The 19,539-nt window shown below is 39.3% G+C and overlaps 2 protein-coding genes across 2 annotated transcripts in view; both read left to right on the top strand.

Moving 5' to 3' along the window:
* On the top strand, positions 1–3,729 carry LOC108367313 (DDB1- and CUL4-associated factor 10 homolog). Its single transcript, XM_017621905.1, has 6 exons — positions 1–500; positions 560–673; positions 734–1,103; positions 1,928–2,083; positions 2,143–2,431; positions 2,667–3,729. Exons 1-6 carry the CDS (start codon positions 304–306, stop codon positions 3,470–3,472), a joined length of 1,932 nt encoding a protein of 643 aa, XP_017477394.1. The 5' UTR covers positions 1–303; the 3' UTR covers positions 3,473–3,729.
* Positions 3,730–11,793: 8,064 nt separating this feature from the next.
* LOC108367312 (protein VAC14 homolog) overlaps positions 11,794–19,539 on the top strand; it is an 11,412-nt gene continuing 3,666 nt past the window's right edge. The window contains exons 1-10 of the mRNA XM_017621904.1: positions 11,794–11,995; positions 12,084–12,234; positions 12,290–12,520; positions 12,592–12,812; positions 12,879–12,999; positions 13,084–13,207; positions 13,265–13,467; positions 13,528–13,651; positions 14,598–14,706; positions 15,051–15,341. Of these exons, the coding sequence (XP_017477393.1) occupies positions 11,898–11,995; positions 12,084–12,234; positions 12,290–12,520; positions 12,592–12,812; positions 12,879–12,999; positions 13,084–13,207; positions 13,265–13,467; positions 13,528–13,651; positions 14,598–14,706; positions 15,051–15,341 (1,673 nt within the window). The 5' untranslated portion in view covers positions 11,794–11,897. The remainder of the gene's footprint in view (positions 11,996–12,083; positions 12,235–12,289; positions 12,521–12,591; positions 12,813–12,878; positions 13,000–13,083; positions 13,208–13,264; positions 13,468–13,527; positions 13,652–14,597; positions 14,707–15,050; positions 15,342–19,539) is intronic.

The following is a 19,539-nucleotide window of genomic DNA, read 5'->3' as shown; positions in this document are numbered from 1 at the left end:
GGTAATAATAGTTTGAGCTGTTAGGATCCATTACGATTTTCGCTCTCTATTACCAATTTTTTGGGTGCGGAAATGGTTTCTGGGTTGTTTTAGGATCTCGCATTGAGTATGGGAAAGAACCTATTGTATCGAAGTGATATCGGGTACCGAGCATTAGATTCCGATAATTCAGCACAGTACTTAAAGTTTTGGCCTTGTTCTGCGTAAATTGCTTACAGCTGATTGATTACTATTTTAAACAATCTCTAGAAAACGTGTAAACATAGAAAATATTTTCTAAAGTAAAAGAATATACCATATAGAATGAGTTTTCACAATTGGTTATTACGGCGTGAAAACGGCCTCCTACAAAGTCACGGCGATCAGGATTTTATTATGCGTCGAGTTTACAAATCGATGAGACCTTTATACCAATGGAACGACAAATATAGTAAAGTTAATAACACCTTGGGGACAGTAAATGTTGGTGGTGTATTCAACTTGGAATTCTCACCAGAAGGGTATGTTTACATTTACTTAGTCGTCCCAAAATGTTTCTAATTTTATATGCGATTGAAAGGAATTTGTTGGTTGCTGCTTGTGAAAAAAAGGCAATTGTACTGTTTGATGTTGTCAGTAGACAATCCGCACAGAAAATCATGGACGCACATTCTTCAAATGTTAACTGCATCAAGTAATATCAACAATCAAAAGATTAATTAAGAGGTAATTTATATGAATTCTTAATTTTAAGATTCCTGGATAGTAGACATTTTGCCACCTGCTCTGATGACACTACGGTCGCCCTTTGGGATTTGCGTTTCATGAAAACGAAGATGCGTAGTCTTCAGGGACATTCAAACTGGGTTAAAAGCATTGAGTATTCTAAAAAAGATAATTTGTTGGTGACCTCGGCATTTGATGGAAGTATATTTACGTGGGATATTAATTCATATACTGAACAAGGACTGATATATCAAAAAGTGTTCCATACAAGTGGCTTAATGCGATGCCGCATAACACCTGATTGCTCAAAACTTATATTATGCACCACTGGCGGATACCTAATGGTCATTCATGATTTAGACTTAACAACATTACACAAGGATTTATGCGGGTTTCGAGTAAGTGATATAAATTTTATGAAAAACCTTTTTTCAGGTACCAAAGATAACTGTTATCTCGAAGTTACAAATTGAAAACGATGCCCGAATTCGTATATTTAACGAAAACGTTGATTCGTAACAGTTATTAGATGAAAAATATTTTTTTTTTTGCCGATAACTGCCGCCCCAAATTGGAGCCCTAAGTGTTGCGTTTCCCATTGTCGTCATTTGTGACGTTTTCCCACTTCCTCTTATTCTCGTTTCCCCTTTCACTTGTTTGTCCTTTGTCTATCTTTCCGTCTTCTGCATAAAACTTTTGCACGCAACGCCCTATCAAATATAAAAATTACATATGTTCGGCGCTAGCGCCGCGTTATTGTGGGATGCTCTATACAAATTGTATGGGCATGAGGATTTTTGACAATTGTTTGGCGCTTGGCGCACCAATTAAGGGACGGCAGCAAGAGTTACAACCAATGGTTTACTTTTTGCGGTAAGCAGAGCGCGCTTGCACTCCGCATGGCCTGGTTCAAATCGTGGTCAAAGCAACATCACAAAAAATGTAGAAAAAACGTTTTTTCTTAACAACGGTCGCCCCTCGGCAGGCAATGGCAAACCTCCGAGTGTATTTCTGCCATGAAAAACAGCTTCTTATAAAAATACACTCCATTCGGAGTCGGCGTTAAAATGTAGGTCCCTCCCCTTTGTGTGCCAACATCAAAGCGCATTCCACAAAACGGAGGAGACGCTCGGCAAAACACTTGGTAGCGTGCATCTTATTAATATTAAATGTACCTAAATTGGTGTTTATTTATGTTTAACTTTGCTTTTCTCTATATAAGCCAATTATATATAGACTGATGCAGATGGGCAAACAGTATATACCTCAAGCAGCCAAGTTTGATCACGTGTTTTCTAAAAAGCAAAAGAAGAATCGAGTGGAACTTGTTACGGATTTCCCAGAAGAAAACGACGCAGAAGTCATATTATCGTTGGAGGTGTGTATTATGAATTATAACCATTTAAAAATTATTGTATTTATTGTTATCTGATTTAGGTGCACCCAAGAGGGCATTGTTTTCTTAGCCGAAATCTAAGTTATGATGGCGTAACGGAATGGTTGACAGTGCATGATTTAGAAGAAGAATCAGATGATATAACTGAGAGTGTAAAGAAGTGTAACAACGACGGAAATAAGAGAAAGCGCAAACGAGAAGCTGACACAGACAAAGATGATGCTGTTGCTGAGCACAGTCGTCCGGCAACCGGCAGCAGAGAAAGTACGGAGGATGTATTATTTAATGTTAATCGCAGAATTCGTGGCCCTCGATTGCCAACTCGTACAGGTAAATGTTGTTGAACTGAAACACAAAAATAGAGTTCTTAATGGGCAGTTCACTGAATGCGTAAATGTCTCGTAACCACGCGTAAATCTCGTAAACTTACTTAACTTTGTATGGAAACCGGTATATTTACGAGGTTACGAGATATTCACGCGTTTAGATGAATACGCATAATATTTTTTATTTCCACACAGTTTTCACAGTTACAATTTAAACTAAAAATAAATTGTTATTTCAGATCCAGTTACAATGATGCCACTGCGCCAGTATGGAGAAGCGTCTGGAAGCAATAATACTGGCAGTGGTAACACAGATGGCAACTCCGCCAGTAGTAATAGCACCATGCCTACATTTGTACCCGATATTTGGGCAGCCGAAGTTACTATGCAGGACAGAGCTTTACGACAAAATCGAGACAGAGAAACCAACACCACGAATGTCTACAACTTTGTTTATGCAATTAGCAGCGGAGTGCTGCCTGCAGCAACACATAATAGCGATGCTAGCTTGTCGTCGCCTATGTCCAGAAATTCGGGATTTAGATTAATGCGGGGTGCTACAGTATACGTAAGCAGCGACGAAAGCAGTACTTCAAGCGATGAATCTCCACCAAACCATCGACGAAGGAATAGGCCGCGGCCCTTATCGCCTGTATCTTTATTGTCAACAGCATCTTTAAGACAAATAGAAAATCATTCCGATCGACAAATTTTTCAGAACCCTGAAAAGTTGACGTATTACTCTAAAGAATTGAACAAGGAAAAAACATTCATAAAGGAACCATGTTTTTCATCGGATGGTCGCATAATTTGCTCGCCATATGCGACTGGAGTGCGATTACTAGGATTCTCCGACGAATGCGCAAATTATTCAATCCATCGCAATTACTCGAGTACTGATAGAAAAGCCAAGCCATTGTCAGAGATTCTTACAATGAGGGCTCATTCAGACATAGTTTTAAGTACGAGATTCAGTCCTCGCGAGCCACTATTGGTGACCGGTTGTTGCAGTGGAAAAATAGTATGGTATCAGCCAAATCTTTAAAAAAAGTATACAAAGGGTATACATACGTAATGGATTGAAATTAATTAATTTACATTAACTAATTTGCTTTTCTATTTACATAGTTATCTGAATGTTATACATACAAACATACATATATAGAAACATGTTTTTTTATTTCACTACCATACAAAAGCATTGTAGCATATTCAATTCAAGGCACTTGGGAAAAAAAATGGTCCTTAATGGCTTGCATCTGTTTTATTTGAATAAATTTCATATAATTTAAATAAACTACATATATATTATAGTGTTTTATTTCTATTGCCTATGTTATAGGTTAGGCTATGGTTGACAGTTAATCGCTGAGCAACATTTGTAATTTTGAATAACATAGTAGACCTCTTGGCAGACTGGAAAACCTTGCTGTACTCTATCTTGGCAGCAGTTTCATTGTCTCCTCTTTCATTCTAGGTCTCCTAGAGATCTTTACAGTGGTCAGAGTCAGTAGCCAGCGACCTCACTCTTGAGGGATAGAAGATGCATCGTGAGCGTTCTGCACATAATCCTGAACATCTTCCATCCTTGGGTTTAAGTCCACACCTTCCGCGCCTTCTGGATCAAGACCCGCTCAATCGCTCGGAGGAAAATTGTCGCTTCTTTTATCAGCATAGTTTCCGGCAGAGCGCTTTCTTTGGCTAGCCTGTCAGCCTCCTCGTTGCCCGAGACGCCGGTGTGCCCCGAAGCCCAGTACAGATATACGTCAGTACCAGTATGTAACAATTCCCGAGCTTCATTGCACTCCACCACACTTATTAAGAAAGTGCTGAGCGATAGGAGTGCCTTTATCGCTGTAGTTCTTTGCCGATAGGTCCGCCGGCAAGAGATGTAGTAAGGTGTATAGTACTGCAATTGATTTAGTCCTAAGTGCCACTCATGCCATTCGCTCATAGCCTATATACACTTTCTTTATTCCCCCTTGCAGCGTACTACTGTGAACCGGTTTCATAGTGTCATGCCTACCCCACTGCCCCGAAAAACTTCTGTAGCTCAACATAACGCTTATCCAGTTCCAAATTACTGGTTGAACCCCTATCGTCGTCAACTCGTCTAATATGGCTTGCTTAGAAATAGTATTGAAGGCGGCCGCTATGTCCATTAAGACCCGAAACACGAATTTTCTGATCTCCAGAGACGCCTCAATTCGTTTGCGCCTTTGAGAATATGTGCCCCGACACGTTTTGTTTTATATATATATATGTACGTCTCTTAATCTCTCCAGGGTCTTTTGGGCACATAGTCCTTTGCCCTCCTTGGGGGCAGGACTGCTTAAAAGCATCATTTAATATTTTAGACTGGCTATAGTTCAACAACTCCTTGTCCTTCACGTCTATAACCGACGGGGGTGAACTCAGTCTGTCCTCAACCAACTTTGGAAAAAGGGCTCGGTTTGTTAGTCTGGGGTTCCTAAAAGAAATGTCTCTAAGAGGCCTTGCAACAGAGATAGTAAAACCTATATAAACATGATCCGGGAAAGAGGGCTCAGAACAAAAAGTTGAATCAACAACCCTGTTCGACGTTGGCTCCATCTATGTTAAGTTGCTATTAAGAAAGAAACAAAGAAGAGATTCACCACGCTGTTGTTGTTGTTGTTGTTGTTGTAGCGGCTACAACAACCCCGCTCAGATCGGCTGATATCTCAGTCGTTGTCGTCGAGTTCCACTAACGGCTGCCCCAAGAAGCGTACAGCCTCTATGGGGTCAGTCCATAGGGACGACGCCGTTAGGGTTGTGGGGTTTTCCGGGCATGCGAAGAGATGTTTCGAGTCGTGTGGGGTCTCTCTACATGCCGGACATTCGTTCGGCACATCCGCATTTAACCTAGACAGGTAGGAATTTAGCCTGCTGCAGTAGCCAGAGCGAAGTTGGGCTATTGTCGTTCTAGTCTCCCGAGGCAGATGGAGCTCCGTCATGTCGATGTCCGATGTTTGTGTGCCTAGAACGGCACTCACAGGTCTTGAGTCTACATAACTCTACATAACTGTCTGTAAGCTGTCGGGTCCAGAGGTTGCTTAATGAACCTCTGGACTTCGTCCGTCAGTTCATATAGATGCGTCCTGACGTGCCTAGGCGAGGGCTCCTCTGCAAGCAGCTGTCTGCTTGGGTGGCCACTTCTGTGGCTCCCGATCAGGAACTGCTTGCAGAGCATTATATTATGCTCCTTTACAGGGAGCATTTGCTCCTCGCCGTGCAGGTGGTGTTCAGGCGACATCAAGAGGCATCCCGTCGCTGTCCTAAGTGCCGTATTTTGTACCGTCTATAGCTTCGTCCACTGCGTCCTACTAGTCCCTGGCGACCACACTGGCGCTGCGTAGTTCAAAACCGGCCGGCCTATTGCCTTGTATGTTGCCAGCAACGTTTCTTTGTCTTTGCCCCAAGTACTGCCGGCTAGCGACTTGAGGACCTTGTTGCGGCTCTGTACTTTATTGACAATAGCGGTTGAGTGCGCAGAGAAGGAGAGCAGGCTGTCGAATGTTACTCCGAGTATTTTGGGGTTATTCACCGTCGGAATTGGTGTGTCATCGACGTGAATCCCCAGCGGTAGCCTGACCTCCTTCGTCCAGGTTGTGAACAGGGTCGCGGAGGATTTCGTAGGGGAGAGGGCTAGACACTTTGCAGTGAAGAAGCGAGAAAGTTCGGAGAGATAGCCGTTTACTTTCGAACACAGGTCATCAATTCCATTCCCAGTCGCCATGATCGAGCAATCGTCGGCATAGGAGACAATCGAGACTCCCTCTGGTGGTTGAGGGAGCTTTGAAATATAAAAGTTAAACAGTAGCGGGGAAAGGACACCACCCTGAGGAACCCCCTGTTTTATTTTTCGCTGCTTACTCGTTTTGTCTCTAAACATTACCGACGAATGTCGACCACTCAGATAATTTGCCGACCACCGTTTGAGCCTCTGTGGGAGAGAGGAGGCCTCTATATCTTCTAGTAGCGTGGAATGGCAGACGGTGTCAAACGCCTTTGACAAGTCCAACGCTACTAGAATCGTTCTCTCACAGGGACGGTTACGGTTAAGGCCACGAGTTATCTGAGTGTTTATGGCGTTAAGTGCTGTTGTTGTACTGTGCACTTTACGGAAACCATGCTGATGCTTCGCTGGGGTCAGGTGGTTTGTGAAGTACGGGAGTAGCAAGGCCTCGAGTGTCTTCGCTACCGGGGAAAGGAGTGTTATCGGACGATACGAATCTCCTTTGTTGGCAGGTTTCCCCGGTTTGAGCAGTGGGACCACTCTCCCCACCTTCCAGATGTCTGGGATGATGAGAGTGGCCATTGACAAGTTGAGGACCTCCGTTAGGTACGCTACCCCCGCAGGACCCAAATTTTTCAGCATCAGCATGCATATTCCGTCGGGACCCATGGCTTTGGAGGCTTTCGCCTTCCCGATGGCCACCTGAACTTCACCGCAAGTGAAAGCAAGGGGGGCACAAGTTGTTGGCAGTTTGTGCAGCCTTCTGGTCACTCGACGCTTGGCTTTGTCCACCGGAGGATGCAGTATGAACTGCCGGCTAAAATAGCTCGCGCATCGCTCCGGGTCCGACGAAGCATGGTCGCCGAAGGAAATTTCGACTCTGTCGTCGTGCTTCGTCGGATTAGACAATGACCTCACGGTTGACCAAAGCTTGCTCACACCAGAGGTGAAATTACAAGTCTTCAGATGCTCCTCCCACTTCTTCCGCTTATGTACGTTTACTAGTTGCCGAATCTCCGCGTTGAGATCCCTGATACGGGGACCTCCGGGATCGGCCTGACGAAGGCTATCACGCTCATCGGCTAGAACAGCCGCTTCGGCAGGGAAGTTTGGACGTGGGTCCGATATACATCCTGCCGGTATGAAGCGAGCTGCAGCAGCAGTGACAGCCCTGCGGAACTTAAGCTGATGTCACATAAAACTTTTGCTTCGCTTTACGTGACAGATTCGCTTTGACAGATAAGATGAATTGTATGAAAATGCACAAAGCATGCCACATAAATCGTTGAAGCGGCAGCGCGAAGCGAAAAGATGGTCAACTCCCATCTTTTTGCGCGCTTTGACAATCAGCCGGTTTAATATTTATTTTGTTTCGTCCAAATTCGGGTTTTCATGCAGAAACATAAAACTTAATTACATTGCTGATAATTTTAAATCAAAATAATTAAAATCCACAGCAACTTTGATGAGTAAAAAAGCGGTACAACATTGTTTTCTTGGCGTTCATTGTGGCATACCTTTTGCGTCTGGCGCTTTGCTGGCAAAGTTATAAATGTCACGCAAAGCTACAAAGTTTTATCTGGCATCAGCTTTACGTTCACCGAGATGTACGTCGCGTAACCTTTCCAATCAGCTTTAGAGAAGACCGGGCCTATACGGTGTTTAGCGGAGGCAAAGTCGGTTGGTTTATCTATCGAGATGACTATGGGGAGATGGTCTGAGGCTAAAGTCAGCATAGGTCGCCATGTTATGCTGTTTATCAGACCAGCGCTGACTATGGTGATGTCTGGCGAGCTACTGCAGTTACCCATAATCCTGGTGGGTGCGTCGTCGTTCATTGTGCAGAATGTCGAATCGTCTATCTGCTCAGCCAATTCTGTTCCCCTACGAACGTTTGACAGGCTTGAATGCCAAAGATCGTGATGCGAATTAAAGTCACCTACTACCATACGGTTTTCACCTCTGAGGAGCGCACCTATATCAGGGTGATATCCTGCCGGGCAGCAGGTGACAGGGGGTATGTATATATTAAATATTTCGAGCTCGACATCGCCTGACCGGATAGCGATGCCCTGACATTCTAGGGTGGTATCCCTGCGGTCGATGTCTGCTTCGATAAGACGATACTGCACGGTATGGTGCGTGATGAACGCTAAGCCACCACCATTATCTCGCTCGCGATCTCGACGGTGCACGTTGTACCCGGCACAATTCGACAATGTTGAATTGCTGTGCAACTTCGTCTCTTGGACCGCAGCTATCAATATACCATGCCGACACATAAAGACGGTTATCTCCTCAATCTTGCTCTGCATCCCGTTACAGTTAAATTGTCGTGGCTGTGGTGTTATTATGTGGTGTTATTATGTTGTGCTATGGTGACTATGTGAGGCTGCTCTGGTGGACTGAGGTTTGCCGTGGTGGCTGCTCTGTTTGAGCAGCAGGGGGCCACATACGACGTGGTCCACTGCCGATGTGTCCGTAGTCCTGAGCAGACTCTGAGGTGACACCACTCCTCGCAAGCATTGCACTTGACAGAGGTGGAGTTGTGGTGTAGTCGTCTCTGGCATACACAGCAGTTGTAGGTTTCTGGCCCTGGGTTTGACTCGATGCCAGCCCTGAGTAGGAGAAAACGTAGCGAATGTAGCCCTATGGACGAACAACTTCTAAGATACTTCGCCGACCTAAACGGGGTTAGATCGCCGAAACAACAGCCCTTGGTCGGGTAAAACCCGAGTCATTCCGGTACGTAGAACCACGCTCATTGATGTCGCTGCACCCCCTGGGCTTCTCCTCTTTCACCAATATTTTAAACGCTCAGGGTGAGGCGACCATGTTGGGCGCCATGCAGCAAGATCTCAGGATTACAACCTCCTCTCCGCCTCTTTCTCTACGGCACCAGCCGCCAAGTCCTCAGTAGAGAATTAGACAAAGTGTATGAGTACAAGTTGTTCTTACCCATACTGCTGCCCTCACAACTCGCACTTTAAAGATACGGGCCTTTTCCTCCCGACGATAGCCATGGCTCCTGGACTAGAGCAACGTCGAGCGAATCCTGCTCTACTGTGTTGGAGGTTTATGTGGAGTATGTTCAGCGCTGGTCGCTGGTTGCGACCATTCACCGCTTTCGTGGCCTTCTCCGCTACGGTAAGGCTCGCCAAGCTATCGATACCTGAGTCCTTCTGCAATTTCCCTGCTTCGAGCGTGTACTTTCTGCCGTCTTTTGGATGCCTGTTCCTCAGCCGGAGATTGACGTGCCCAGGCTTAGCAACATTTTGCCGTGCTCTAGGTAAAGCAGATGATCCTCCACCAGGATCAGAGTCCTATCCACCACCTTCTGGTCCTGTCATTGGACCAGCTCAAAGAGTACAACTCCCCAACAAGCTTTTCAGTTGTTTGGCGCTTCGCAGGCTTTCAGCTACACAATTCAGCTGAACGCTTGAAAAGCTTCTGATTGTATACTTTGCGCAATTTTTAGTACCTTTCTCCTACCGTTTTCGGCAGAGGCGACCACATTCTTCCCCTTTTCTCCGACTTCCAAAATACAAAGCTAAATAAAGTAGTGTCATATTTTAGCTGTCACAATTTACATAACCTTGTGTTATTGAAACATGGTCATAATTAGTCTGTTCCAATAGCAGTCCGGTTTACAGGATTTAGTCAGAACTTACAGGAGTCGTTCTTATTGACATAAAACCTGTAAGTGGGAACACTTATGTGAGAGTAACTGAGCAACTGTTCCTAGTCAGAAGTTACAGGATTTAGTCAGGAGTTTTTTTCCTGTAAGTTCATGAAAAGTGTCAAATGATCAGCTGATTTGCATGTGCAAACAAAAACAGAAAGCGGTGGAAGCAAATAACCTTATATTTGTAAAAAAAAATGGAAGTAAACAACGAAATATTTGAATATGTATAGATTTTAATAATTAATTAGTGATATTTCAGCAAATCNTCCGGTTTACAGGATTTAGTCAGAACTTACAGGAAGTCGTTCCAATTGACATAAAACCTGTAAGTGGGAACACTTTTAAGAGAGTAACTGAGCAACTGATCCTAGTCGGAAGTGTACACGCAAACATAGTCTGTTCCTTTGATCTTCGGACTAAAACCTGTGGAACTGTCAAACTACAATTTTACGCTCTCAAATGAGAGTAAAAGGAGAACAGATGCAGATATACATAGGAACGCAGAAAGCACTATTTCCTGTAAAAACGTCAGTCGGTTTGTTTACATGTCATTTGTGCAACACTGATTTGGCTGAAATATCACTAACTAATTATTAAAATGTGTACATATTCAAATATTTCGTTGTTTACTTCCATTTTTTTTTACAAATATAAGGTTATTTGCTTCCACCGCTTTCTGTTTTTGTTTGCACATGCAAATCAGCTGATCATTTGACACTTTTCATGAACTTACAGGAAAAAAACTCCTGACTAAATCCTGTAACTTCTGACTAGGAACAGTTGCTCAGTTACTCTCTCAAAAGTGTTCCCACTTACAGGTTTTATGTCAATAGGAACGACTTCCTGTAAGTTCTGAGTAAATCCTGTAAACCGGACTGCTATTGGAACAGACTAATACCATGTTATGACCGACATCGAAAACATGTTTTCGTTGCTAAAACTGGTTGTCGACTTAAAACTTGTGTTTTCGTCCATGTAAAATCTGTCAAACGAAAACCAGTTTTCCCTGAAAACTACTTGAAAACTCACGTTCCACTCGTTCCAATCGGTGTCTTTACTAGTTTTCTTTTCGATTATTTATCGAAGTGGAAGTCATATTTTATCATTTTTAATACGCCATTTCGGATTTATTGTTATATTACATTTACATTGGACCGAAATGCGTGATTTGAAATCAGTCATCTGAAGGTGTTTACACTACTTAGTTCGCATTTCCTTTGACTTCTCATCAATTGAAAAGGGAAAACGAAAACAAAAGGAATGTAAACAAACACTGCATGCCTTATATTTTTTAACACATTTTGGACACAAAAAGGCAATTATTGATTAAACTTAAAATGTGTAAAGGTTATGTATAAATTAACAATTTTTATATGCAAATTTCAAAGATTTATTCATTTCGTTGTCTTTGTTTTGATTTTGAAAAATTCCAAATGTCAAAGACAAACAAAAGCTTTTGTGGAACTTTTGTTTCTGAGTGAGTTCAATAAAATAGTACGGCAATTGGAACGCATTTTCTTCGTGATTTTGTTTAAATGCGTTCAAATGCGTGATTTTAGAAATGCGAATTTGTATGGGGAAATGCGTAATTTGGCTTCGCATTTATGTTTTCTCCCCCAAATGACGCATTTGGGTTCAATGTAAATGTAATATTAATTGGCTGGCAAAAGTAAAATAAGAATGAAAGTAAGAGGTTGCTAATGAAAAGAAAATGAGGGAAAAGCATTTTGGTTTTGTTTTTGTGTAGCAAAACTGTAATCAGAGGATGTAAGAAATGGCAACGAAAACATTAACAGCCGGTGTGAACAGCCTTCAGCCCACACTCCCAAAACACGTTTTCAATGTGTTTTCGTTGTCGGTCAGAACATGGTATAACAGTTTATAATCCGATCCAACAATCGATACACCGATAAAATATCGATGAGAAAATCGATTGAACAATTGTAATTAGTCACACCGGACTACGAGGGTCTTAGACACGGTAGCAAAAATTCACTAAAAATAAGGACTTCGATTTTGTAGAGAGAAATGGAGTCACCATACGCCCCGTTGAGTGAAAGCTGCGCCAAGGCGCTAGCAGATAAAGCTTATGAAAAGCGTAAAGTCGCCTCACAAGAAATAGAAAAGTATGTATACATAAATATATATAAAATATATTTTATGTTATTACTTTGGAAGTTTTTCTGCTATTTAAATTGTTCTCATTTTTTGCAGAATGGTGACAGAATTCAATATAAAAAAGAACTCCATTCAAATACGTAAGCTAATAGAGGTACTTTCTAATGATTTCGCTACATCACGAGACCCCAATCGACGTAAAGGTGGCTTAATAGGATTAGCAGCCACCAGTCTTGGATTGGGAAAAGTAAGTAATTAAGGTATATTGTGTATTTGGTAAACTGACGTATTTTGTTTTATAGGACTCAGAACGGTATGTAGGTGAATTGGTCACACCTATTCTAAACTGTCTTAGTGACCCGGATGTACGAGTTCGTTATTTCGCTTGTGAATCTTTATACAATGTAGTTAAAGTAGCCAGAGCTGCTATCATACCTTTCTTTCCAGAATTATTTTCCGCTCTTTCACGATTGGTGGCAGATTCTGACCAAATGGTAAAGGATGGCAGTGAATTGCTCGATCGACTGTTAAAGGTAATTTGCTACGAAATTGTACCAAATATGCAGGACAAATTATCTGCTGCTTAAATATATTTATATTATAGGATATTGTCACAGAATCTTCCCAAACTTTCAATTTGGAAGCATTTATACCACTACTTAAAGAACGTATTTACGTAAAGAACTCATTCGCTAGACAATATGTTATATCGTGGATATCAATCTTGAACGCAGTTCCCGAAATAAATATGGTGATTTATTTAACGGACATTTTAGATGGACTTTTTACAATGCTAGAAGACAACACTCTGGAAATTCAACGAATGTATGTAAATTTACCGACGATTTCACTACATTTTTAAAAGTGTATTGCCGCATCACATGCTTTTAGGTGTGAAACTACTCTGAGCCAGTTTTTAAAGTCAATTCGAACTGACTCTTCTCTCGTGCGAATGGAAGATACAATAAACATTCTAATCATTCACGCACAATCACCAAATGAACTAATCAAAGTAAGCGTACCTATAAACATACATAAAAACATTGATTTAATAATGACGTTTTACAAAAAAAACGCAAAACCTTATCATATATAGTCAATTGCTATAACTTGGATACGAGAATTTGTGCAAATATTTGGACCAAATGTCTTGCCTTATGCTAGTGGAATATTTACAGCAATTTTACCATGCCTGGAGTACAATGCTGAATCTAAAAAGAGTAGTTATTTTAAAACCGTCTGTAACCTGCACGCTTATTATTTTTTCCATTTGGCAGATATTAAAGAATGTGCCGTCTCTGTGAACAGCTCGATAATGTTACTAATTTCATCTAAAGAGCACAAATCTCAAAACATTGAGAAAATTGATCTACGTTCGGTAATGGAAGTATTATCCCAATATTTGACGCATAACTCGGTGCACACAAAAGTGGCCGTGCTAAAATGGATTCACCATTTATTTACACATTTTCCAAATGAGGTCGGTTTACCAATTTTTTATGAAAAAAATATATTTAATATGTATTTTCAATAAATGTAGATGTCGCCACATGCAAACAATTTAAGTGCCAACCTACTAAGTATATTATCCGACAATTCCGACGAGGTTGTGCTGCAGTGCTTGTCAGTACTGGCAGAAATTTTAAACTCAACATATAGTAAAGGTATGCAAGTACATTAGACTGCATCACTCCCCATACAAAAAAAAATCGGTACTGTTTTCCATTGGAATTATAAAATCTGTTATGTTTTAAGACGTCCACCAAAATATTACGGAGAAATATTACGATTTACGTCAGCTGGACCGATTTGAAAATACCTCCAAAAATGGAGTTTTTATGAATAAAAATAGTTTCTTAAAGATGTTTAAGACGGTTTAAGTTAAAAACATTGTTTTTTTTTATCTTTTTTCAAAGATTGGATAAGAAAAACTTGAATAACTGAACCTAAACTCTGATTTAGACTTGTGAGGTATCATTGGAAAGGTATTTTTTCACCCTTTTTATTTCTTTACTAATAAGCTCATTTAAAGGATGAATGAAAAAGGTAGGATGAGCCAACGTCATTCAAAGTTGAATTAAGATGTGTTGGTATTTGAAAAAAAATTGGGACAGGAATGACTTTTGCACATAAATAAAAATAGTGGGAAAATACCTTTCTATCGAAATCCCATAAGTCTAAATCAGAGTAGCTTTAGCCCAGTTATTTAAGTTTCTCGTAAATCAATCTTTGAAAAAAGCAGAAAAAAAAACAATCAAAAATCTCATTATTACGATTCCGTCGAAAAGATTTTTATGCAGATTTTTTAAGCTTAATCTGTTTTTTCATCTGAGGAGACTTTTTGCAAAAAGTTCATTATGAAACTATTTTTATACATAAAAAACTCCATTTTTGGAGGTATTTTCAAATCGGTCCAGCTCACGTAAATCTTAATATTTTTTCAAAATATTTCGGTGAACGTCTTAAAATATAATAAATTTTGTAATCCCGGCGGAAAAAATGTAAATTTTTTTGGTGATGCAGTCTAATGTACATACTTATGTATGTACATACATACATCAAGCGCCTATATAATCTGTACAAATTGAATGTTTTTATAATTTATATTAGAATCTAGTGACTTTAACAAAGTACACTACCGCAAATTCCTACTGAGTCTAATCAACCTATTTGGCGAGGAAAAGAAGTTTTTGGATAATCGCGCCAGCCTTATAATAAGGTGGGTTTAATATACAAATTGTGTAACTTATTTCATTTCATTTCATTTATTAAGAGAAAAAAACATTAGTAAAATAATATCATAGATCTTGTATAGTACAAAACAGAGATTAAAAATACTAGTAAAATAAAATACATACAGATTACTTAAAACAGAAATAAAAAAGAAATATATATCACATACATATATAGCAAAGATCAACACAGATGACAAAAGAAAGTTAAACATTTAGATAGTGAAACCCAGACTCAGAAATTAAAAAATAATAATAATAATAATTAAATAAGCATATTAAAATTGTATCTATGTACATATCTAATAGGTCTAAACATTTTTTATTGCAGGCAATTATGCGTATTACTAAATGCAGAGTATATCTATCGTACTTTCGCGGAAATTATTGATGAAGAAGTTATTAAATTTGCCTCAACAATGGTACGCTTACTTAACATGATATTACTAACATCTCCGGAACTCTTTGAACTGCGCAATTCCCTGCGAGATATTACAAATGAACACTCAGCCAATTTATTTAAATGCCTTTATATGAGTTGGGCGCACTGCCCTGTTTCGACACTCTCTCTATGCCTGCTAGCGCAAAGTTACCAGCACGTTTCACAGCTTGTGGCATTATTGTAAGTAATTTATATTCGTAAGTAAAATAGCTAATCAATGTTAAAGCTTAACCGAAATTCGGGATTCTTACTCGTATATGGTATGCTCTGCAATCATGATAAAAACATAGTAAGGTGAAACCGTTCTATCAATTCGTCGGCCATGATTTTTTTTTTTTTTATTCCCACGGTGATTGGATCTGAATCCCCTACGAATGAAGTGATTCGCTCTCAAAATTTTGTATGGCGAATTACGTGATTCGGTTCGTAATTGGTGGCGCCGATACTTTTCGAAAAATGTTCTATCAATACTTGTATGGAACCAACCGAAATTGAACGGCGTGCGTAGGGATGTTGCGATACTACCGATATAATCATCCCAGTCAGCAAAGAAACGTAAATTTTGCCGACAGTGCAGTTTACTTAAATTTTCCGTATCCGAAAACGCATACAAAAAACTCCTACAAAGTGATGTCATTTGAAAGCAAAAATTGTTTTTTATTTGCTTAAGCTAAACATTTGAAAGTATACATGCGTAGTCGGCAGGGGCTGAGCGTGCAGAGGACTGTGCCGCTATTCGTTAGCTTCCAGAAGGTGCCGGGTTCGAATTCCGTCAGGCGCTTCCTAATTTTATTTTATTTCTTTTAAACCATGAAAAAGTATCTGTGAAGTGCAGAAGGAAAGCGTATTGAACGAAAAATTCTATCATACAAATTTCCAGAAAAAACAGCCGAAAACGTATCCGTTTCACATACTGTTGTCTGTACATACGTTTCTGCCGCACACTTTAGTGGGAAAACGGATCGTCAAAGTATCCGGAGATGGAATCAGTAAACGGACAAAAATCCGCACTTCATCCACTTTTTTGTCCTTTTTCGGATCGTTTTCGGATTTTTCGCTGGCTGAGAAGGTGACAATACTATTCAAACCCAAGAATGATAGAATACAAGATTTCGCCGTCCTCGGCGTTGACATTTGTGTACCACAAGTAAACAAAGAATAGAGCGAAAAGAAGAACGAGTTGAAACTGCGAAAGCGGTTCACTTTACTGCGAAAAACGTGTTTTAATTTTGCTGAATGCGAAAATATTGCATTTTTCTCCTAATCTATTAGAGAACAGTGAACATTTTAGTGCACTCCATTGCTTTGCAATTGAGCCTGCTTCAGCAAACGTTCTAGTCCACTTTATTGCTTTGCAATTAAGGCTGCTGCAGAAAAGTGCAGCAGCATCTCTGCGGGATTTATTAGTTAACTTGCTAATGGAGGCTGCTTGGAGCAGAAGAATATTTCTTTCTATTGTGAGGAAATGCTGTTAATGTAATAATAAAGAAACATTTCGGGAACGGCTTTGCTGTGCCCTATGTACACAAAATGCAGCGATTCGTCCCAGCGCTACACTTGCATCTACGCATCTTAACTCACAGCACTTCATTTAATTAGTTTTTACGCAGTCTTCAACTCAAAAATCACTCACAAATTGCAAATTAACACAGTTTAAACTGATTTTCACTTATAATTCAAATTTCTCTTTCGCCGATTTGTAAACAAAGGTTTGTTTACAAGTTACCACAACCGTCAAAATCGGCAAAACCAAAGTAGCGGTGCTACTGACGGCGCCACCTTTGTTCGCCGCACCGTGAATCAGTACTAATTTGTACTGGAACCTGCAAATTTTTACTGCAAAAGTGTATACTTAGTAACCCAAAAAATTTGCAAGAGAGCCCTGAATGGAGAGCGTAATAACACAGGAGAGCTGCAAATTCTTGCTAGTGAAATTTTTACCAGCAGAAGACGAAGAAGAATGATGGTCAAAAGCTGTCATATGTTGAATTGGTTAAGCATAAACAAAAGTAAAATGAGTGGAAATCAAAATATTAATGATGTACTGGACTGTTTAAGTGCTTGTATGTAAAGCAAAGAGTTTAAAACTGATTTGTAAGTAATTAGATGTTTACAACAGAATGCAATCTTTTACTGTAGAAGTTTCTATACAAACTTAATGTCAAACACACTCCCGCCACGACATGCACTTTCCGTTCGACTTTGACAGTTGAATACAGCTTTGGTGCGGAAAATTTCACTAAATAAAAAAATTTTAAACTTCTAGATTTCGCATCGTATTCCTATGAAATGCTTGTAGCAGCGTTTAATTCAAACGATTTTCTACTATTTGTATAAATGAACAAATAGAAGGACCGATATTGAACAGGCAAATGAACACTTGTTTGCAGATGGAGACGCCGAGTTATGAAATTGTAACAAAACGAAAATGATCAAATGTCGAATAAATCGATTAAAAAATTACATCTGTTCTACAAAATAAATGCGAATGGGAAACTCTGCTATATATGGACGCTCTTTAAACAAAAAAGAATGTAAATATTTCGTGAATTTGTGAATATTAAGTAAGAATTCTACGGTTAGTCCATGAAGTAAAAGCAAGATAAAGTTGAGACTAAATCAAAGACAATTTAGAAGTTCAACAGCAAGTAAGTGAACTATTAAAAGAACATATAACTATGTTTTTGTAATTGTTAAGCTTTTCGATATAAAGCCTATTACTCCTGGAGCATCCGCATTGCATCACCCGTTTCAAAAGTAAAATAATTGCTTGGGTATAAACAATAAAACTAAATCGTATATTATATTGTCTGACTATATACAAATGTATGTATAGGTATATATGTATGTATATTAGCGTGGGCCGAAAGTCCGCTTTTTTAGAATTTTGATGGGTAATAGCAAAAATATGGTTCATTATGCTCTAAAAAAATCTGTGTGAAATGTGAAAATTTTTGGTCAATTTCCTGGGCTCGCCCAAGTCCCTCAAAGTTCAAGTACTAAAAAAAATATTTTCCTAGCTAACTTTGATTCTCTACAAAAAGGTCCATATACCAAATTATGTAGGACTAATACTTTAAAAGATTATTGCAATTTTAATAAAAAAAATGTATTAATTAATTATTAACTAAATTTTAGTTTTTGAGTATATTTACCTGGATGGACTTGGGCGAGCCTAGTATATTCACCAAAAAATTCCAAGTCTCACACTAATTTTTTTTAAAGCGTACGAACCATATTTTTGCTTTACCGATCAAAATTCTAAAAAATCGGATTTTCGGCCCACGCTAATGTATATATATATATATAGTATTTGCATCCCGAGTAACATTTTAGATGTACATATATATTGTTTATCTAGGAGAATGTTAATTGAAAGTAGAAAATATGTGAGCTCTTAAAATAGATTTGTTGCTTAAGCCATATATGATACATGTATGTACAGTTTGCCACTTACCTTTAATGATTAATTTTTGAGAATTTTCAATTAAAATACAGTTTATTGTCTAACAAATTGTTATCAAATTACTTAAAACAAATTTATTAATTAACAATTATTACGTTAACAAATTACTTAAAAACATAATCCTTCGGAGGGTGTGGTTTTCAGATTAAGGCTGTGGGCGAGCCTTTCTTCTTCCCTCCACGACAATCGGGTCTACGTAACCGAAACGGCTCAGATTTATGCATGTACATACATATGAATATCTGGCCTAGGACTGTCACTCCAACAGTTAATACGTGCAGAATACGTACATTTCTCTGATTGGAAAAATTTATATTGGGATCGATAGGGGTCTTAGTCCTGATCATAACCATAATAGACATCACTGGGCGGCAGCCCAGGTTTACCACACAGAAAGGGAATTCTAGTTACCTTATTCTTTGCCAAGGCTACATCTAATTCTATTTAGTAAGGGTTATAATCCTGAAGCGCGGCCGAAGGCCGTCTACGCAGAAAGGAGAATTCTACTAAGTGAAAATTCCGAATTAAAAATCGCTTTTATTATTCAAAATTCCAGTCTGGCAGCACCAAGTTTGATGTTATTTTGCTATCTTATTCATCGTTTATACGAAAACTTTAACAACAAATTATATAAGAACTATAGGTTTGCTAGAAAAACACCATCTAATTAAAATCGTTAGAATTAATATTCATCGATAGGACTCAGTACTGAAGAAAAATTACTACTCAGATGAAATTACAAGACTTCAAAATAATGCATTCTCTTTCGCAAAGATCATATCATTTTAGTTTGCAATAGCCGATTGAGCTTGTTTACTAATTTCAACAAAAATAAATTCAAGGGTTTATCTTTATCTATTTATTGTTTGGTTTGCTGTTTTCGGTTTTATTTCATACATATGTACATTAGGG

Source organism: Rhagoletis zephyria, unplaced genomic scaffold (genome assembly GCF_001687245.7).
Source record: "Rhagoletis zephyria isolate East Lansing unplaced genomic scaffold, Rhagoletis_zephyria_1.1 Rzeph_scaffold_02629, whole genome shotgun sequence".
Taxonomy (NCBI): domain Eukaryota; kingdom Metazoa; phylum Arthropoda; class Insecta; order Diptera; family Tephritidae; genus Rhagoletis; species Rhagoletis zephyria.
This window is presented reverse-complemented; position numbering and strand designations above follow the sequence as displayed.

Coding starts and splice junctions, on each gene's coding strand:
- LOC108367313 (XM_017621905.1), top strand. CDS start 304: ATGAGTTTTCACAATTGGTTATTACGGCGTGAAAACGGCCTCCTACAA. Junction 1,104..1,927: donor AGGATTTATGCGGGTTTCGA/GTAAGTGATATA, acceptor TCTCTATATAAG/CCAATTATATATAGACTGAT. Junction 2,084..2,142: donor AAGTCATATTATCGTTGGAG/GTGTGTATTATG, acceptor TATCTGATTTAG/GTGCACCCAAGAGGGCATTG.